The following is a 22,154-nucleotide window of genomic DNA, read 5'->3' on the forward strand; positions in this document are numbered from 1 at the left end:
ACAGACAGGAGAACATCGCGGTGCTGCAGGGATCATGGCCAGCTCCACACTCCAGCGCTGCTGCTGACACCGTTTTATGTGCCAGAGGATGCGGGCCGTATACCAGGATGGGGGTGTATAGCAGGATGAGGGCATATATCAGGATTGGGGTATATTATGAGCAGGATGGGGGTATATTATGCCAGGATGGGTTATATAGCAGGATGCGGCCATATGCCAGTATATAGCAGGATGCGACCATATGCCAGGATGACGGTATATAGCAGGATGGGGGACATATACTGTATATACAAGGCAGGAGGAGCATTACCAGGCTGGGGTACCTTAGTAGAGAATTTGGGACATTACCCCCCATAACCGTGTCAGCAGCAGATCCTTGCCCCATAACAGTTAGTCATGACCACATTTTTTGCTTAAAATTTTATTTTCCTCCTCTAAAACCAGGGTGCGTCTCATGGTCCGGTGCGTCTTATAGTCCGAAAAATACGTTAGTATCGTTCTTCTGATTAGCGCTGTCTTCTATCTCATGTGCAGGGCATTGCAGTAGCTTAGGATCCGTGCTTATGAACACTCATTCAGGGACAGTTAGTTGCTAGTGGTTGTATCAGTGGATAGGATACCTAAGCTGCAATGCCCTGCACATGAGGTAAGATACATGGCTATATCAGGAGAACTATACTGCATTTCTAATTGGGAGTATTTGCTAATATTCTTTTTTTTATTTTTTATTATTTATTATTCCTACTACATATTGGGATAGAGCCTTGAAGATGGGAATACCCCTTTAATTGTTGCCAGTGAATGGAGATATTCCTCACCGCCTCTGCTGATCGTTGCATGTTTTATATTATCAGCGCTTTCTGCTTTGCACAGGGTCATACGGATGAACTGTGGGGATTAGCGTCACACTCCCAGAAGCCTCAGTTCCTGACATGTGGTCACGACAAGCAGATAACATTATGGGATGCCATCAGTCATCGTCCTGTCTGGAGCAAGACCATCGAGGTTTGCATGTCGGCCATCACCCGGCTTTACCAGCTGCTGATTAAAAAAAAAAAAAAAAAAAAAAAAAGCAGCAACATTTTAACCAGTCACGGATTCTCATTTTCTTTCTTCCAGGATCCGGCCCAGTCTGCAGGCTTCCACCCCAATGGTTCTGTTGTGGCAATTGGGACACTGACGGGCAGGTATGTGCGGAAAATCTAAATGGCTCACTTGTCTTATAGGGTAAATCTGTAGTTTCCGATTAGTCCATTCCCGCCTTGCACTGAATGGCTCAGCCCCGGCCGCCTCCTCCCCGCCCTGCTCTACTTGATTGACAGGTCACTCTCATGTCATCACACAGGGAGACCAATCAATCACCTGGAGCTGAGCGACTCGTTAAACAGTTTTTTCTGAAACGTACGTGGTAACAGTGCAGCCTGGCTGATACAGGCTGCCCGAGGTTTGGGCATAAATCAAGTGACTGGGTCTGACCTCTGTCCCCCACTAGTGGTCATTTATGTAATAACCAGCGATCAGCACTACTGAGTGGAATATTTCACTATGGATTTTGTTTTTTTTGGCAGGTGGTTTGTGTTAGATACGGACACCAAAGACCTGGTGACTGTGCACACGGATGGGAACGAGCAGCTCTCCGTCATGTGCTACTCTCCAGGTTTGGATCTTTTTAATTTTGGGCTTCTGAATGGTCGACGTGTCCGGTTTCTTCTTTGCCTACAAGAACCGTTCTGAAGCGGAGCTGGTATTCTGCTTATGGGGAAACTGTCAGCAGAACAATATGGCATCGCTTCCTGGTGCTAGTGTTTGTCAGATCTGAGGTCACTGACCTGAAACTAATTTACACCTCTAGTTTTAACCCAATATGATCTAGGTGGAAAATATGTACAATCTGATAGCATCAATCTGCCAGTGCAAACCAAGCGGAGTTGGGGGGCAATGAATGAACCAAGGCTTAAAGGGAGCATGATATTCTCCAGTCTTCTGTGCTATGCTGATTAATGCATTCTTTTGCTCCCTGCTATCAGCCATACTCGTGTGCTCTTCAGATGGCTGACCGGTTGGGAGTGTTACCGGCTTGCTTTCTGCCGCTCCTCTGCTTTCTGCTGACTCATGGCTCCGAGCGTCTTCCCCATTTTTATCTTTTTTTTTTTTCACCTTCTCTCTTTCTGAACAGATGGAAATTTCCTTGCAATCGGTTCCCATGACAACTACATCTATATTTATGCCGTTAATGAGAACGGGAGAAAATACAGTCGCATTGGCAAATGCTCGGTAATTTTTTTTTTTTTTTTTTTTTTTTTTTTTTTTTTTTTGCTGATGCATAAAAAAAAAACAAATATCAATAATGGAAGTGAAATAACAGAAAAATGGATATCTGAGGCAATAAATGCAAAATAATATTTATTTGTGGGGATTTTCTGGAGTCCTGGTCCTTGTTTCTTAGCCTGACATTCTATGGAATACTCCGGGAAGAATTGACGCCGTGTCAAGACTATTGCTGGGTCTGAGAGGGAGAGATTATCCTAGTATCTGCACTGCCCCTCAGGTCCAAATGGGTTAGACACTTTGCTATTCTCGGAGTGACCACAAGCCTGGCTATTGGTGATCTGCAGCCTTTATTAAAAAAAATAAATAAATAATAGTTTTTGTCCCAATAATTCCTGGAAAATATCTGTGCAGATGAGCTCTCCTCCTGTAAGAAGAAAGCGGCCACTAACGCCACCTTTTCACTATAGAATAGTCAATGTCCAAACATTTACAAACTACCTGGGTCATGACTTACTGCCTCCACTAGGTGGCACAGGAGAGCCAAGATCCTTACATGTAGCTAATTTGCATACCCTTTTCCCAGGGGGCATTGTCTGACCTCAGTCTTTCTACACCAGCTGGCGGTCTCCACAGAAAGACGGTATACCCCCTCACCCCCCTCTCCACGACACTATGGATAGCACATCACCAATAAGGCTGCCATGGAAACACCCAAAATAAGTTTTTTAAAAAAAATTTTTAATGACTTTTTGAAGGAATTTTTGTGTTTTGGGGTTTTTTTTTTATTTTTTTTTTCTTTGTCGCTCCATTGGGAGACCCAGACAATTGGGTGTATAGCTTCTGCCTCCGGAGGCCACACAAAGTATTACACTAAAAAGTGTAAAGCCCCTCCCCTTCTGCCTATACACCCCCCGTGCATCACGGGCTCCTCAGTTTTTATGCTTTGTGCGAAGGAGGCACACATGCACGCATAGCTCCACAATTTAGTCAGCAGCAGCTGCTGACTATATCGGATGGAAGAAAAGTGGGCCCATATAGGGCCCCCGGCATGCTCCCTTCTCACCCCACTCTGGTCGGCGGTGCTGTTAAGGTTGAGGTACCCATTGCGGGTACATAGGCAGGAGCCAACATGCTGTTTTCCTTCCCCATCCCTGCAGGGCTCTGGGTGAAGTGGGATCCTAATCGGTCTCCAGACACTGGGACCGTGCTCCCTCCGCAGCCCCTGGGGAATCTGCTGGACAGGAGCTGGGTATCGTCAGGGACAAGGCCCTGCTACTGTGAGGTACTCTGTGTCCTCTTGGGGACGGCGCATGGAGCGCACGCTGCAGCACTGCTGGGCGTGTTAGTGCGCCGGGACTACCGCGCTGACCGCGCTTGTTTGCCGGCCGCGCTTATAACTCTAGTCCCCGGCTTCTGCGGCCTAGTACCGCATATTCCCGCCCCCGGGCCTGCCAGTCAGGGGAAGGGAGGGACGCTGCACTGGACGTCAGCGCTGAGGGCTGGAGCATACTTTGTATCCTCCTCCCCCCTCACTGAGCACCGTGGGGCACCAGATTCCCGCACTTTCTAGGGGACGCCCACGGCCCCCTCCTTCTCACAGAACGCCGGCAGCCATTCCTGTCAGCACTTCTGAAGCTGGAGAGGAGAGACAACACGGCTCTGGGAGATCCAGGCAGGGAATCTGGTGGTCACACAACCGCTTTTGGCGGTCGGTAAGCCGCACCTGTTTCTAGGTGCTGGCCCCCCTGGGTGCCTAAGTGTGTATATATATAGGTTTATATGCTATATATTTACTCTGTACGGTCGCACTGTTGGTTTTTGGCTATATACCCTCCCGGACTGTACTCAGAGGAGACAACAGCATGTCGTCCGCAAAAAGCAAGGGTGCCAAAGCACAGGCTTACTTTGCAACCTGTACCTCATGTGCGGCTATACTACCGGCAGGTTCCACCTACCCTCATTGTGTGCAATGCTCGGCCCCTGTGGCACTTACTCAGCCGGAGCCTCTGCCACTGGTGGCCCAAGTGGAACCACCTGCTACCACTGTCCAGGTGACAGGGACGGAGTTTGCAGTATTCGCTGACAAACTTTCTGAGACTATGGATAAATGGTCTGCTAAGATACTAGAAGCCTTGCAGTCCAGGCCGGTAACACAGGCCCCGGGCACTGTTGAATCATTGACCCCAGGCCCCACTCGGTTGGAGCAGAAAAATGCTCCTGGGGTGACTCATAGGTCCCAAGGTGAGGTCTCTGACACGGACCGCAGTCCCAGGCCGCCTAAGCGGGCTCGCTGGGAGCTTCCCTCGACTTCATCACACTGCTCAGGGTCTCAGCAGGAAGACTCTCTAGAGGATGAAGCGGAGGTGGCAGATCAGGATTCTGATCCTGAAGCCGCTCTCAACCTAGATACGCCAGAGGGAGACGCCATAGTGAACGACCTTATAGCGTCCATCAATCAGGTGTTGGAGCTTTCTCCCCCAGCTCCTCCAATTGAGGAGTCAGCTTCTCGGCAGGAGAAATTCCGTTTTAGGTTTCCCAAGCGTACAATGAGTACGTTTCTGGATCACTCCGACTTCAGAGAGGCAGTCCAGAAACACCGAGCTTGTCCAGATAAACGCTTTTCTAAGTGCCTTAAGGACACACGTTATCCCTTCCCCCCTGACGTTGTCAAGGGTTGGGCTCAGTGTCCCAAGGTGGATCCTCCAGTCTCCAGACTGGCGGCTAGATCCATAGTTGCAGTGGAAGATGGGGCTTCACTCAAAGATGCCACTGACAGACAGATGGAGCTCTGGTTGAAATCCATCTATGAGGCTATCGGCGCGTCCTTTGCTCCGGCATTCGCAGCCGTATGGGCGCTCCAAGCTATCTCAGCTTGTCACTCGCAGATTAATGCAGTCACACGTGCCTCTGCTCCGCAGGTGGTGTCATTAACCTCTCAGGCGTCGGCGTTTGCGTCCTACGCCATTAATGCTGTCCTGGACTCTGCGAGCCGTACGGCGGTAGCATCCGCCAATTCGGTGGCAGTCCGCAGGGCCATGTGGCTACGTGAATGGAAGGCAGACTCTGCTTCCAAAAAGTTCTTAACCGGGTTGCCATTTTCTGGCGACCGCCTGTTTGGTGAGCGATTGGATGAAATCATTAAACAATCCAAGGGAAAGGACTCATCCTTACCCCAGCCCAAACCAAAGAGACCTCAACAACGGAAGGTACAATCGAGGTTTCGGTCCTTTCGGCCCGCGGGCAGGTCTCAATTCTCCTCGTCCAACAGGCCACAGAAGAGTCAGACGAACTCCGATTCATGGCGGTCTAAGTCACGTCCTAAAAAGACCGCCGGAGGAACCGCTTCTAAAGCGGCCTCCTCATGACTTTCGGCCTCTTCACACCGCATCCTCGGTCGGTGGCAGGCTCTCCCGCTTTTGCGACGCCTGGCTGCCACAGGTACAAGACCGTTGGGTGAGAGACATTCTGTCTCACGGTTACAGGATAGAGTTCAGCTCTCGTCCTCCGACTCGTTTCTTCAGAACATCTCCGCCCCCCGAGCGAGCCGATGCTCTTCTTCAGGCGATGTGCACTCTGAAGGCAGAAGGAGTGGTGATCCCTGTTCCTCTTCAGCAACAGGGTCACGGTTTTTACTCCAACTTGTTTGTGGTGCCAAAAAAGGACGGATCTTTCCGTCCTGTTCTGGACCTAAAACTGCTCAACAAACACGTAAAAACCAGGCGGTTCCGGATGGAATCGCTCCGCTCCGTCATCGCCTCAATGTCCCAAGGAGACTTCCTAGCATCAATCGACATCAAAGATGCTTATCTCCACGTACCGATTGCACCAGAGCATCAGCGCTTCCTGCGTTTCGCCATAGGGGACGAACACCTTCAGTTCGTGGCACTGCCTTTCGGCCTGGCGACAGCACCACGGGTCTTCACCAAGGTCATGGCAACAGTGGTAGCAGTCCTACACTCTCAGGGACACTCGGTGATCCCTTACTTAGACGATCTGCTTGTCAAGGCACCCTCTCGAGTGGCATGCCAACGCAGCCTGAACATTGCTCTGGAGACTCTCCAGAGATTCGGGTGGATCATCAATTTCCCAAAGTCAAATCTGACACCGGCCCAATCACTGACATATCTCGGCATGGAGTTTCATACTCTCTCAGCGATAGTGAAGCTTCCGCTGGACAAACAGCGTTCACTACAGACAGGGGTGCAATCTCTCCTTCAAGGCCAGTCACACTCCTTGAGGCGCCTCATGCACTTCCTAGGGAAGATGGTGGCAGCAATGGAGGCAGTTCCTTTTGCGCAGTTTCATCTGCGTCCACTTCAATGGGACATTCTCCGCAAGTTGGACAGGAAGTCGACGTCCCTCGACAGGAACGTCTCCCTTTCTCAGGCAGCCAAAGCCTCCCTTCGGTGGTGGCTTCTTCCCACTTCATTGTCGAAGGGGAAATCCTTCCTACCCCCATCCTGGGCGGTGGTCACGACGGACTCGAGTCTGTCAGGGTGGGGAGCGGTCTTTCTCCACCACAGGGCACAGGGTACCTGGACTCAGCCAGAGTCCTCCCTGCAGATCAATGTTCTGGAGATAAGGGCAGTGTATCTTGCCCTAAAGGCGTTCCAGCCGTGGCTGAAAGGCAAACAGATCCGAATTCAGTCGGACAACTCCACAGCGGTGGCATACATCAACCACCAAGGCGGAACACACAGTCGGCAAGCCTTCCAGGAAGTCCGGCGGATTCTGCTGTGGGTGGAGGCCACAGCATCCACCATATCCGCAGTTCACATCCCGGGCGTAGAAAACTGGGAAGCAGACTTTCTCAGTCGCCAGGGCATGGACGCAGGGAAATGGTCCCTTCACCCGGACGTGTTTCAAGAGATCTGTTGCCGCTGGGGGGTGCCGGACGTCGACCTAATGGCGTCCCGGCACAACAACAAGGTCCCGGCATTCATGGCACGGTCTCAAGATCACAGAGCTCTGGCGGCAGACGCATTAGTTCAGGATTGGTCGCAGTTTCAACTGCCTTATGTGTTTCCTCCTCTGGCACTGTTGCCCAGAGTGTTACGCAAGATCAGGTCCGACTGCCGCCGCGCCATCCTCGTCGCTCCAGACTGGCCGAGGAGGTCGTGGTACCCGGATCTGTGGCATCTCACGGTGGGTCAACCGTGGGCACTACCAGACCGACCAGACTTGCTGTCTCAAGGGCCGTTTTTCCATCTGAATTCTGCGGCCCTCAACCTGACTGTGTGGCCATTGAGTCCTGGATCCTAGCGTCTTCAGGGTTATCTCAAGAGGTCATTGCCACTATGAGACAGGCCAGGAAACCAACGTCCGCCAAGATCTACCACAGGATGTGGAGAATATTCTTATCCTAGTGCTCTGATCAGGGTTTTACTCCCTGGCCATTTGCCTTGCCCACTTTTCTTTCCTTCCTTCAATCCGGATTGGAAAAGGGTTTGTCGCTCGGCTCCCTTAAGGGACAAGTCTCAGCGCTCTCTGTGTTTTTCCAGAAGCGCCTAGCCAGACTTCCAAAGGTACGCACGTTCCTGCAGGGGGTTTGTCACATAGTCCCTCCTTACAAGCGTCCGTTAGAACCCTGGGATCTGAACAGGGTGCTGATGGCTCTTCAGAAACCACCCTTCGAGCCAATGAAGGATATTTCTCTTTCACGCCTTTCGCAGAAAGTGGTTTTCCTAGTAGCAGTCACATCACTTCGGAGAGTGTCTGAGCTAGCAGCGCCGTCATGCAAAGCTCCTTTCCTGGTGTTTCACCAGGACAAGGTGGTTCTGCGGCCAGTTCCGGAATTTCTCCCTAAGGTGGTATCACCCTTTCATCTCAATCAGGATATCTCCTTACCTTCTCTTTGTCCACATCCAGTTCACCAATGTGAAAAGGATTTGCACTTGTTGGATCTGGTGAGAGCACTCAGACTCTACATTTCTCGTACGGCGCCCCTGCGCCGCTCGGATGCACTCTTTGTCCTTGTCGCTGGCCAGCGTAAAGGGTCACAGGCTTCCAAATCAACCCTGGCTCGGTGGATCAAGGAACCAATTCTCGAAGCCTACCGTTCTTCTGGGCTTCCGGTTCCATCAGGGCTGAAGGCCCATTCTACCAGAGCCGTGGGTGCGTCCTGGGCTTTGCGGCACCAGGCTACGGCTCAGCAGGTGTGTCAGGCGGCTACCTGGTCGAGCCTGCACACTTTCACGAAACACTATCAGGTGCATACCTATGCTTCGGCAGATGCCAGCCTAGGTAGGCGAGTCCTTCAGGCGGCGGTTGCCCACCTGTAGGAAGGGGCCGTTTTACGGCTCTCTTACGAGGTATTATTTTACCCACCCAGGGACTGCTTTTGGACGTCCCAATTGTCTGGGTCTCCCAATGGAGCGACAAAGAAGAAGGGAATTTTGGTTACTTATCGTAAATTCCTTTTCTTCTAGCTCCAATTGGGAGACCCAGCACCCGCCCCTGTTCCCTTCGGGCTGTTGTTCTTTGTGTACACATGTTGTTCATGTTGAATGGTTTTCAGTTTTCCGAACTTCCTTCGGATTGAATTTACTTTAGACCAATTTATAAGTTTCCTCCTTCCTGCTTTTGCACCAAAACTGAGGAGCCCGTGATGCACGGGGGGGTGTATAGGCAGAAGGGGAGGGGCTTTACACTTTTAGTGTAATACTTTGTGTGGCCTCCGGAGGCAGAAGCTATACACCCAATTGTCTGGGTCTCCCAATTGGAGCTAGAAGAAAAGGAATTTACGGTAAGTAAACAAAATTCCCTTCTTTAACAACCGCGGGCCGTAAAATTACGTCCTTGCGGTCATAATGTTACTGCCCGCGGTCTGCCGACAGCATCATGCTGCGATCGGCACACATCTCAGCTGATTTTCACAGCTGAGATGTGTTCCTGCTAGGCACGAGCAGAATCGTTATCTGCTCGTGCCATTTAACCCCTTATATGGTGCTGTCAATATGTGACAGCGCCATTATAAGCGCGATCGCGGTAAACATTTACTTACCGCCCGATACCGGAAGTCACGTGACGCGATCACGTGACTCCCGATAGTTGTCATGGTAGCACAGGGTCATGTGATGACTCCTGTACTACACCTGACTTGCTTTCACATTCGCTGTGCCAGCGGCACAGCAAAAGAGAGAGAGAGCGTATCTGCTGTTTACAGCCTTGTAGCTGTGATCAGCAGATACTGCAGAGCGATCGGAATGCTGATCGCAATAGCCCCCTAGGGGGACTAGTAAAATAAAAAAAAAAGTTAAAAAAAAGTTTTAAAAAATTAAAAAAAAAACCTAAAAGTTCAAATCACCCCCCATTCGCCCCATTGAAAATTAAAGGGTTAAAAAAAATACACACATTTGGTATCGCCGCGTTCAGAAACGCCCGATCAAAATATAAAATCAATTAATCTGATCAGTAAACGGCGTAGCGGCAAAAAAATTCCAAACGCCAAAACGATGTTTTTTTGTCGCCACAACTTTTGCGCAAAATGCAATAAGAGGCGTTCAAAACGTAGCATCTGCGCAAAAATGGTACCGTTAAAAACGTCAGCTCGAGACGCAAAAGATAAGCCGTCATTGCGCCATAGATCCCGAAAAATGAGAACGCTACGGGTCACGAATATGGCGTAAAACGTGCGCCACTTTTTTCGGACAAACTTCCGATTTTTTTTTTTTAACCCCTTATATAAAAGTAAATTTATACATGTTTGGTGTCTACGAACTCGCACTGACCTGAGGCATCCCACCCACACATCAGTTTTACCATATAGTGAACACAGTGAATAAAATATCTCAAACCATAGTGCTATCACACTTTTTTTGCAATTTTTCTGCATTTGGAATTTTTTTGCCGTTTTCTAGTACACTATATGGTAAAACTCATGGTTTCATTTAAAAGCCAGCTGTTGCCTCTATCAGGACGTTGCACTGTTAGCAGCCTATATATCACACCTTTTTTTTTTTTCCAAATTAATTTTCTCCATTTTTTTTATTTATTTTTTATTTTATTTATATATTTTATTTTAGGGTCACTCCAGTTTTATTACTCACCTGGGCTGGTCGGTGAATTCACAATATCTGATGTCTAATTCTGGAGATTATGAAATCTTGTACTGTGAGTGGTTTCTGCTTTTTTTCCTTGTACGCTACAATTACATATGGACATATTGTGATTTCATGTAATATATATATATATGTAATATATATATATATATATATATGTAATATATATCTATCTATATCTCTATCTATCTATCATGAGAAGTCATGATCATGTGATTGGACACAGGGGTCCAGATTTTAGGTATCTTATCTAGAACTTTACATATCCGCTTTTACCTTACTGCATTCTGTTTTGAAACCTTGGTAAAGGTCTGAGCGTAGGTAGAAAAGTCTAAAGGGTGCTTTTACACGCTGCGACATCACTAGCGATATCGTTAGCTATGTAACACGCCAGATCGCACATATGACTTGCTGAGATTGCACATGTGACCGCCGCTACAAAAATGACCTATGTGCGATCTCTGCAAATCTTATCTGCGATGTGGCGTGTCACATCACTAACGAGATCGCTAGCGATGTTGCAGCGTGTAAAGCACCCTTAAGTGATAATGAGCGGGCACTACCATGCTCGGGTGCTCTGTACTCGTAACTAGTGATGAGTGGGCACTACCATGCTTGGGCGCTCGGTACTCGCAACTAGTTGAGTGAGCACTACCATGTTCGGTACTGGAAACAAGCAGGTCAGACACATTCTACTCGAGTACCGAGTATAATGGAAGTCAAAGGAAACCTGAGCATTTTTCCGCAAGATCTTCAGATAAAAATGCTCAGGCTTCCCATTGACTACTATTTATACTCTGTACTCGAGCATCCGACCTGGTTGTTTCGAGTATCCAGCACTTGAGCATGATAGTACTCGCTCATCAATAAGTTTGAGCATTGGAAAAAAGTAGATAGCGCCACCTAGAGGAATTATAATGTTGTAGGATGGCTGCACGTTTCTTGTGTTTTCACTTGTTGCTCCCTCTCTGTTACAGGGATTCCCACGGCCTGCAAGCAAGTAGTCAGCGCGGAAACCACTAGAGACCTGGAATGGGCGACCTATACCTGCACGCTCGGATTCCAAGTTTTTGGTCAGGAAAACCTTTATTAAGAATTGAACATTCAATACAGAAGCAGAGTGTTCAGCCGTCAGGGCAAGAAAGGAGTGCATGGCGGCAAATAGCTAGTGAAGACTAGGGATGAAACAGTACTTATGTCAATGTGTATACATAATACTCTGGCAAGGGGCATAACAAGTTATTCTGGAGCCCTGTAGAAAAACTTGTTCTGTCCCTAATGCACAGAAGTAATGCACACAGTCATGTCACAGCGCAAGGATATCACACATGGTAACGTCACAGCACAAGGATCTAGCGCGCACACAGTAACTTCACAGCACAAGGATATCACACATAGTGACGTCACAGCACAAGGATATAGCACAAGGATAGCGCACACAGTAACTTCACGGCACAAGGATGGCGCACACAATTATCACCATGTACAATTTGACATCACACCCTGGAAAAAAAAACCCAGATATGATGTCACAGGCTGGTATATGGAAAAATGAATGCTGCAGGGACAAGCGTAACCAAAGGCCTCCATAATAAATCTTCACAAACTACCTCCTGTGTCTGGAGCGGAGCTGAGCTCCTTCAGATGTCGCTCCCCTGGAATCTGTCCACGTCCGGGGCACACAGAATGTAATCCCCCTACATTCAGTACCGGCAATGTCACGTGGCTTCTCTACTAATTATATGACTATAACAGCTTTGTTTCCTGGGGTTCTCACATTATTCACTACCTTTCCCCATGATGTCTTACATAATCACAGACCAGGCTTGCTGATTGTTTCAAGACCAGAATTTTATACCCATAAAAATAATAACTTTATTAGTAATCAATTAAAAGATTTTCAATCAACCAAAACATCAAACATACAGAAGTGCATGTAGTGTGAAGGTGCACACTGAGGGGCCAGGTGTAGCAAAGCTTATAGAGGGGTCTGAGGGTGGTATAGATGAAGTATTGATAATATGGACCACTAAGGGTTATATCTGTCCCTGATCTGTGTCCTACCTACCAATGGGGCTTTAAGCACCCAAGATTTGTGGTGCCCCCATTCCACGGCGGCTCGCCCTCACTGTTCCTAACTACCTGATTGAATAGCCACCACCAAGATACAAAAGTGCAATAAAATCAGCACATTATTGCAAGACACTGCAACATTTATACAGACAAAAACCGGAGATTTCAAGCCACATTATGTAGGAAGGATCAATGGTTGTGTCCCAAGTTTTGGGACAATCCACAGTGTTGTCCCAAAACTTGGGACCTAACCATTGATCCTTCCTACATAGTGTGGCTTGAAATCTCCATTTTTTGTCTGTATAAATGTTGCCGTGTCTGGCAATAATGTGCTGATTTTATTGCACTTTTGTGCGGGCGAGCCGCCGTGGAATGGGGGCACCATATTATCAATACCTAATCTATACAACCCTCAGACCCCTCTATAAGCGTTCCTACACCTGGCCCCTCAGTGTGCACCTTCACACTACATGCACTCCTGTATGTTTGATGTTTTGGTTGATTGAAAATCTTTTAATTGAGTACTAATAAAGTTCTTATTTTTATGGGTATACAATTCTGGTCTGTATACGAAGGTAGCCTAGCCTATACAATTCTGGTCTGTATACGAAGGTAGCCTAGCCTATACAATTCTGGTCTGTATACGAAGGTAGCCTAGCCTATACAATTCTGGTCTGTATACGAAGGTAGCCTAGCCTATACAATTCTGGTCTGTATACGAAGGTAGCCTAGCCTATACAATTCTGGTCTGTATACGAAGGTAGCCTAGCCTATACAATTCTGGTCTGTATACGAAGGTAGCCTAGCCTATACAATTCTGGTCTGTATACGAAGGTAGCCTAGCCTATACAATTCTGGTCTGTATACGAAGGTAGCCTAGGCTATACAATTCTGGTCTGTATACGAAGGTAGCCTATACCTATACAATTCTGGTCTGTATACGAAGGTAGCCTATACCTATACAATTCTGGTCTGTATACGAAGGTAGCCTAGCCTATGCAATTCTGGTCTGTATACGAAGGTAGCCTAGCCTATACAATTCTGGTCTGTATACGAAGGTAGCCTAGCCTATACAATTCTGGTCTGTATACGAAGGTAGCCTATACCTATACAATTCTGGTCTGTATACGAAGGTAGCCTAGCCTATACAATTCTGTTTTGTTTTTTGCTGATTGTTTCCCAGTGATAACGTTGCTCATGTTCTTCTTCTCTCCAGGAGTGTGGCCAGAAGGCTCAGACGGGACCGACCTCAACGCCATCTGCAGGTCGTCCGATCAGAAGCTCCTGGCTACGGGGGACGATTTTGGCAAAGTCCACCTGTTCTCATATCCCTGCTCACAGTACCGGGTAAGTGGTTGTGATAGGGAAAACTAAAAACTTCTACTAATCCCTCCGTTCTGTCGTCTTTACCCCAACATTCCTGCCATTTGTGTATACAGCTCCTTACTATGCCTATGTGTCATCCCGGGAGAAACCATCCCTGCAGAGTCAGTTTTGCATGTGTTAGTCACCATACACATTAGACGATGGTCCAGTAGGTATAGGGGTCTCCTGACTCCCCCAAAAGATGGCGCAAGGAGAGAAGGATCCGGCCTATTGGATTTCCGTCTGTCGATCCTTTTGTTCTCTCTGGAAATGAGTTGACACCAGCGGGGGTCTCGGAGAACACAGGGGCGCTTGGCCGAGCCGAGTGTTCCTATGTATAGCGGGGAGATCGGCAGCTATGTAATGTGTTTGGGGGCTTTACACCCCTCTTTCTTTGTCGTTGCATTGGGAGACCCAGACAATTGGGTGTATAGCTTCTGCCTCCGGAGGCCACACAAAGTATTACACTGAAAAGTGTAACCCCTCCCCTCTGCCTATACACCCTCCCGTGCATCACGGGCGCCTCAGTTTTATGCTTTGTGTGGAAGGAGGCACACATCCACTCATGCATTCCCATTTTAGTCAGCAGCAGCTGCTGATTTTATCGGTTGGAAGAAAAGAGGGCCCCCACAGGGCCCCCGGCATGCTCCCTTCTCACCCCACTACGTCGGCGATGTTGTTAAGGTTGAGGTACCCATTGCGGGTACAGAGGCTGGAGCCACATGCCGTTTTCCTTCACCATCCCTTAGAGGCTCTGGGAGAAGTGGGATCCTGACCGGTCATCCATTCACTGGGACCGGGCTCCCTCCGCAGCCCCTGTGGGAATCTGCCGGACAGGAGTCTATGTATCCTCAGGGACAGGGCCCTGCATCTAAAGGTACTCTGTGTCCCCATGGGGACTGTGCATGGAGCGCTTGTTTCACAGACGCTGCAGCAGCTGCTGGTTTGTGAAGACCGGGACTTCCGCGCCGACCGAGCCTGTTTGTCGGCCGCGGTATTAAATTTAGTCCCCGGCTTCATTGCGGCCTAGTACCATAACTCCCGCCCCCGGGCCTGCCAGTCAGGGGTAAGGGCGGGCCGGTCGACCTGACGTCGGCAGTGAGGGCTGGAGCATACTTTAGGTTTCCCCCCCCCCCCCTCACTGATCACTGTGGGGCCCCAGATTCCCGCACTTTACTAGTCGCCGCCCACGGCTCCCTCCTCCCCTGAGAGCTCCGGCAGCCATTTTTACACACATTCTGCCGGTGGAGGATTTCAGGAACGAGCTCTGCAGCTCTGGGAGACCTAAGGCAGGGAATCTGGTGGACACACACTCCGCTTTGAGCGGTCGGTAAGCCACACCGGTCACCCGGTGCTGGTCCCCCTAGGGTGCCGGAGTATATATATATATATATATTTGTATATATTTTCTCTGTTCGGCCGGGTTGTTTACTTTTGGCTATATACCCTCAGTGATTACTCTCCTAGGAGACAACAGCATGTCGTCCACAAGGAGCAAGGGTGCCGAGGCACAGGGTTATTTTGCGACCTGTACCTCTTGTGCGGCTAAGTTACCTGCGGGTTCCACCTACCCTCACTGTGAGCAATGCTCGACCCCTGTTGCACTTGCTCAGCCGGAGCCTCGGTCACTAGTGGGCCCCTCGGATCAGGCAGACCCTCCTGCTTCCACTGTCCAGGCGGCAGGGACAGAGTTTGCAGTTTTTGCTGAGAAACTCTGAGTCGCTTTCACAATCCATGGCTCAGTCTATGGACAAATGGTCTGCCAAGCTACTAGAAGCCTTGCAGTCCAGACCGGTCCTTACACAGGCCCCGGGCACTGTTGGATCATCGCCTCCAGGCCCCTCTCGGTCTGCGCCGCAGCGTGCTCCTGGGGTGGCCCCCTAGGTCTCACGTGGAGGACTCCTGCACGGACCACAGTCCCAGACCGGCTAAGCGGGCTCGCTGGGAATCTTCCCCGACTTCCTCACACTGCTCGGGGTCTCAGCTTGAGGACTCTCTGGAGGACGAGGCGGACGTCGCAGCTCAGGGCTCTGACCCTGACGTTGCCCTCAATCTTGATACACCTGAGGGGGACGCCTTAGTAAATGATCTTATATCGTCCATTAACCAGGTGCTAGATCTTTCTCCCCCACCTCCACCTATAGAGGAGTCGGCTTCGCAGCAGGAGAAACACCAGTTTAGGTTTCCCAAACGTACACGGAGTGCGTTTTTCGATCACTCTAACTTCAGAGATGCTGTCCAGAAGCACAGAGCATTTCCGGACAAGCGCTTTACTAAGCGCCTTAATGACACACGTTACCCCTTCCCCTCTGACGTAGTTAAGGGTTGGGCTCAATGTCTCAAGGTGGATCCTCCAGTCTCTAGACTGGCGGCTAGATCTGTGGTCTCGGTTGCAGATGGCTCATCGCTCAAGGATGCCATTGACAGGCAGACAGAGCTCCTGGTGACATCCATCTATGAAGCCACAGGCGCGTCTTTTGCCCCAGCCTTTGCAGCCGTGTGGGCACTCCAAGCTATCTCAGCTTGTCTGGCTGAGATTAATGCGGTCACACGTACCTCTGCTCCGCAAGTTGCGTCTTTGACTTCTCAGGCGTCGGCTTTTTCGTCCTACGCCATGAACGCCGTCCTGGACTCTGCTAGCCGTACAGCGGTAGCATCCGCTAATTCGGTGGCAGTCCGCAGGGCCATGTGGCTGCGCGAATGGAAGGCAGACTCTGCTTCCAAGAAGTTCTTAACCGGTTTGCCGTTTTCTGGCGACCGATTGTTTGGCGAACGATTGGATGAAATTATTAAGGAATCCAAGGGAAAGGACTCGTCCTTACCCCAGTCCAAACCGAAGAGACCTCAGCAACGGAAAATACAACCGAGGTTTCGGTCCTTTCGGCCCTCAGCCAAGTCCCAATCCTCCTCGTCCAACAGGCCGGAGAAGGGCCAGAGGAACTCCTATGCGTGGCGGTCCAAGTCACGCCCCCAAAAAACCGCCGGAGGCACTGCCTCCAAGGCGGCCTCCTCATGACTTTTGGCCTCCCCGAACCGCATCCTCGGTCGGTGGCAGGCTCTCCCGCTTTTGCGACGCCTGGTGGCCACATGTCCAAGACCGAGGGGTTAGAGACATTCTGTCTCACGGTTACAGGATAGAGTTCAGCTCTCGTCCTCCGACTCGTTTCTTCAGAACATCTCCGCCCCCATCTCGGGCCGGCGCACTTTTTCAGGCTGTGGGCGTTCTGAAGACAGAAGGAGTGGTGATTCCCGTTCCCCCTCAGGAACATGGTCACGGCTTCTACTCCAACTTGTTCGTGGTGCCAAAGAAGGACGGATCATTCCGTCCCGTTCTGGACCTCAAACTGCTCAACAGGCATGTGAGCACGAGAAGGTTTCGGATGGAATCTCTCCGCTCGGTCATCGCTTCGATGTCACAAGGAGACTTCCTAGCATCAATCGACATCAAGGATGCTTATCTCCATGTGCCGATCGCACCCGAACATCAACGCTTCCTGCGTTTCGCCATCGGGGACGAACACCTTCAGTTCGTGGCACTGCCTTTCGGCCTGGCGACAGCCCCACGGGTCTTCACCAAGGTCATGGCATCCGTTGTGGCGGTCCTACACTCTCAGGGACACTCGGTGATCCCTTACTTAGACGATCTCCTAGTCAGGGCACCTTCCCGGGTGGCGTGTCAACACAGCCTGACCGTCGCTCTGGCGACTCTCCAGCAGTTCGGGTGGCTCATCAACTTCCCAAAGTCCAAGTTGACACCGACCCAATCACTGACTTACCTCGGGAAGGAGTTTCATACTCACTCAGCGGTAGTCAAGCTACCGCTGGACAAACAGCTTTCGCTGCAGACAGGGGTGCAATCTCTTCTTCGGGGTCAGTCACACCCCTTGAGGCGCCTCATGCACTTCCTGGGGAAGATGGTGGCAGCAATGGAGGCAGTGCCCTTCGCGCAGTTCCATCTGCGCCCACTCCAATGGGACATTCTCCGCGAATGGGACAGGAGGTCGACGTCCCTCGACAGGAACGTCTCTTTCCCTTGCAACCAAGACGTCACTTCAGTGGTGGCTCCTTCCCAACTCTCTGTCGTAGGGAAAATCCTTCCTGCCCCCATCCTGGGCTGTGGTCACGACGGACGCGAGTCTGTCAGGGTGGGGAGCGGTTTTTCTCCACCACAGGGCTCAGGGAACCTGGACTCCGATAGAGTCTTCCCTTCAGATCAATGTTCTGGAGATAAGGGCAGTGTATCTAGCCCTAAAGGCGTTCCATCGGTGGCTGGAGGGCAGGCAGATCCGCATACAGTCGGACAACGCCACGGCGGTCGCGTACATCAACCACCAGGGCGGCACGCGCAGCCGTCAAGCCTTCCAGGAAGTCCGGCGGATTCTACTGTTGGCGGAAGCCACAGCCTCCACCATCTCCGCAGTTCACATCCCGGGCGTAGAAAACTGGGAAGCAGATTTTCTCAGTCGTCAGGGCATGGATGCGGGGGAATGTTCTCTTCACCCAGACGTGTTTCGAGAGATCTGTCGCCGCTGGGGAACGCCGGACGTCGATCTCATGGCGTCACGGCGCAACAACAAGGTCCCGGCCTTCATGGCAAGGTCTCAAGATCACAGAGCTCTGGCGGCGGACGCGTTAGTTCAGGATTGGTCGCAGTTTCGACTCCCTTATGTGTTTCCTCCTCTGGCGATGTTGCCCAGAGTGTTACGCAAGATCAGATCCGACTGTCGTCGCGCCATTCTCGTCGCTCCAGATTGGCCGAGGCGGTTGTGGTACCCGGATCTGTGGCATCTCACGGTGGGTCAGCCGTGGGCGCTTCCAGACCGCACAGACCTGCTGTCACAAGGGCCGTTTTTCCATCTGAATTCTGCGGCCCTCAACCTGACTGTGTGGCCATTGAGTCCTGGCTCCTAGCGTCGTCGGGTTTATCTCAATTACCTCACTCCGGAGAGTGTCTGAGCTTGCAGCGCTGTCATGCAAATCCCCTTTCCTGGTTTTTCACCAGGATAAGGTGGTTCTGCGTCCTGTCCCGGAGTTTCTCCCTAAGGTGGTATCTCCTTTTCATCTCAATCAGGATATCTCCTTACCGTCATTTTGCCCTCATCCAGTTCACCAGTGTGAAAAGGATTTGCATTCATTAGATCTAGTGAGAGCACTCCGGCTCTACGTGTCTCGCACGGCGCCCCTGCGCCGTTCAGATGCGCTCTTTGTCCTGGTCACTGGCCAGCATAAGGGTTCGCAGGCTTCCAAGTCAACCTTGGCTCGGTGGATCAAGGAACCGATTCTTGAAGCCTACCGTTCTTCGGAGCTTCCTCTTCCTTCGGGCCTGAAAGCCCATTCTACCAGAGCCGTGGGTGCGTCCTGGGCATTGCGGCACCGGGCTACGGCTCAGCAGGTGTGTCAGGCAGCTACCTGGTCTAGTCTGCACACCTTCACAAAACACTATCAAGTGCATACCTATGCTTCGGCAGACGCCAGTCTAGGTAGGCGAGTCCTTCAGGCGGCGGTTGCCCACCTGTAAGAGGGGGTCGTTTTCGGCTCTTTTTTATCGAGGTATTCTTTTACCCACCCAGGGACTGCTTTTGGACGTCCCAATTGTCTGGGTCTCCCAATGGAGCGACAAAGAAGAAGGGAATTTTGTTTACTTACCGTAAATTCCTTTTCTTCTAGCTCCTATTGGGAGACCCAGCACCCGCCCCTGTTCCCTTCGGGCTGGTTGTTCTTTTGTGTACACATGTTGTTCATGTTGAATTGTTCTTTTGGTTCATGGTTTCAGTTCTCCGAACATCCTTCGGATTGAATTTACCCCAGACCAATTTATAAGTTTCCTCCTTCCTGCTTTTGCACCAAAACTGAGGCGCCCGTGATGCACGGGAGGGTGTATAGGCAGAGGGGAGGGGTTACACTTTTCAGTGTAATACTTTGTGTGGCCTCCGGAGGCAGAAGCTATACACCCAATTGTCTGGGTCTCCCAATAGGAGCTAGAAGAAAAGGAATTTACGGTAAGTAAACAAAATTCCCTTCTCCTCCTATCTGCTAACCTACAGATAGTAGAAGAGCCAGCAGACAAAATCGCTCTGCATAGGAGCTGTATGCACAAAACGGTTGGATATTTTTATCAAAATTCATGGTGTTTTGTTTTGTTTTTTTTTTAAATCTTAATTTTGTTTTAACCCTTTCTTACTATTTGCTCTTGTTTTATTTTGCAGACATCCAGCCACGCTTACGGCGGCCACAGCAGCCACGTCACCAACGTGAGCTTTTTGCTGGAGGACAGCCATTTAATCTCTACCGGTGGTAAAGACATGAGCATCATGCAGTGGCGCATTCTCTAGTCGCCTCGGAAGACACCAAGAGAATCCCGTAAAACACCGACACTTGCCTTCCTCTAGCTTACACGAGCTGCTTCTTAACGAGTCGTGGAGAACTCAGGAACCAAATCCCCAACACCTTACCCCATATTACCGCCAGTCCGCCCTCCCGGTATCAGCCGACAGCTTCTAATAGGTAGGGGTAGGGAAAGCTCGCGGTGCAGCACACCACACAATGTAACGCAGGAAGTGCAGCGTCCTATATACTATTCACTGTGTATAATGTTCTGTCAGTATAGCTTACATGAATATATTAAACTCGCCTCGTGTACTCCCGTGTTTTGCCATGAGCAGTATTGGATCCATGACAGTGGCCCAGGCTGGTACGTTGCATTAGTCTTCACACCCTAGGAACTGTAAATGTGAATGTTTCTTACACGGCTTCGATACTTTGTTGCTTGTACTTATGTCGTCATTCTTCTTCTCTGCCGTTATTCAGATAGGATTGTTCATGGCATCTGGGCTCTGCCATCTCATTCCCGTGTGTTTTGTGACCTCGGTGTGCGTTTTGGATCTGGTGAGATGTATACGACCTGCAATAATTTTTTTAACGCGCTCTTCTTCTTTTTTTTTTTTTTTTTTTTTTTTTTTTTTTTTTTCAGTTGTGATTCACAGCTCTCTTGTTCAGTTCCAGGATTCTCCCCTGGTTTTAATTGACGGGGGAGGGGGGGGGAAACATTTAGAAAATCATCACTGCCTTCTCCTTCTTCCAAAAAAACAGCGCCTCCCTTCTTTACAGACTGTGTACGGTATTGCAGAACTGTCCCATTCACTTTAGTGGAGCCGAGTTGCAATACCAGATACAATCTATAGTAAGGGATGGCTCTGTTTTGTTTTTTTTTTGTTTTTTTTTTTTTGTTGAAAGAAACTCCTTATTATGAGAGGTCACTGGGGGGACCCGTTGTGGATCGGAGGCATTTGTCACAGCAGAGATATTACATCAGAAGGAGGACTGCTGGTTAAAGGGGTTGTCCAAGATTAGAAAATGTGTCTGCTTCCTTAAAAAATGAAAAACAGCAACACTCTGGTCTATGGGTTGTATCTGGTATTGCAGCTCAGCGCCACTGAAGTGAAGGGTGGAAAATATGCAATACCTCTTGCAACCTGCAAAAAATGGTGGCGCTGTATATATATATTTTTTTTGTCCATTTTGAGTTGAGTAAAACAATTTTCAGAGCCCCTACGTTGGTAGTTCATGGCCGCCGACCAGAGCCTTGGGAGCCAGCTCTTACTTTGCTACATCCCCGGCCCTTCTTCTGATTAGTGGGAAGGTGTGATGTCATCAATGCATTGCTCCAATACTATGATGTCACACCGGGCCTACAAATCAGAAGAGGTGCCGGGGATTCCAGCTGATAGGATAAAATTTCCGGACACTCTGGTCGGCGGCCATGGACTACCGACGTTCTGCTGGACAAGGTTAATCTCTAGCAGCCATGATTTTCTAATCCTGGACTACCTCTTTAAATAGCTGCAATCGGAGGTGGTTCAGGACGTGTGAGTGTCTGCGGTAGGTTCAGGACGTGTGTGTGTGTCTGCGGTAGGTTCAGGACGTGTGTGTGTGTGTGTGTCTGCGGTAGGTTCAGGACGTGTGCGTGTCTGCGGTAGGTTCAGGACGTGTGCGTGTCTGCGGTAGGTTCAGGACGTGTGTGTGTCTGCGGTAGGTTCAGGACGTGTGTGTGTGTGTGTCTGCGGTAGGTTCAGGACGTGTGCGTGTCTGCGGTAGGTTCAGGACGTGTGTGCGTGTCTGCGGTAGGTTCAGGACGTGTGCGTGTCTGCGGTAGGTTCAGGACGTGTGCGTGTCTGCGGTGGTTCAGGACGTGTGCGTGTCTGCGGTAGGTTCAGGACGTGTGCGTGTCTGCGGTAGGTTCAGGACGTGTGTGCGTGTCTGCGGTAGGTTCAGGACGTGTGCGTGTCTGCGGTAGGTTCAGGACGTGTGAGTGTCTGCGGTAGGTTCAGGACGTGTGCGTGTCTGCGGTAGGTTCAGGACGTGTGCGTGTCTGCGGTAGGTTCAGGA

General features: G+C 50.1%; 1 protein-coding gene across 8 annotated transcripts in view; it reads left to right on the forward strand.

Annotated features, from left to right (window-relative positions):
• EML1 (EMAP like 1) overlaps nucleotides 1-20,722 on the forward strand; it is a 121,887-nt gene extending 101,165 nt beyond the window's left edge. For all 8 annotated transcript variants that reach the window (XM_075330829.1, XM_075330826.1, XM_075330827.1 and 5 more), the window contains 8 exons: nucleotides 874-1,005; nucleotides 1,120-1,187; nucleotides 1,569-1,657; nucleotides 2,177-2,274; nucleotides 10,296-10,383; nucleotides 11,309-11,404; nucleotides 13,621-13,751; nucleotides 19,976-20,722. In XM_075330829.1, coding sequence (XP_075186944.1) covers nucleotides 874-1,005; nucleotides 1,120-1,187; nucleotides 1,569-1,657; nucleotides 2,177-2,274; nucleotides 10,296-10,383; nucleotides 11,309-11,404; nucleotides 13,621-13,751; nucleotides 19,976-20,101 — 828 coding nt within the window. In that variant the 3' untranslated portion in view covers nucleotides 20,102-20,722. The remainder of the gene's footprint in view (nucleotides 1-873; nucleotides 1,006-1,119; nucleotides 1,188-1,568; nucleotides 1,658-2,176; nucleotides 2,275-10,295; nucleotides 10,384-11,308; nucleotides 11,405-13,620; nucleotides 13,752-19,975) is intronic.
• The last annotated feature ends 1,432 nt before the right edge of the window (nucleotides 20,723-22,154 follow it).

The sequence above is a fragment of the Anomaloglossus baeobatrachus genome, chromosome 12, assembly GCF_048569485.1.
Source record: "Anomaloglossus baeobatrachus isolate aAnoBae1 chromosome 12, aAnoBae1.hap1, whole genome shotgun sequence".
NCBI classification, from domain to species: Eukaryota; Metazoa; Chordata; class Amphibia; order Anura; family Aromobatidae; genus Anomaloglossus; species Anomaloglossus baeobatrachus.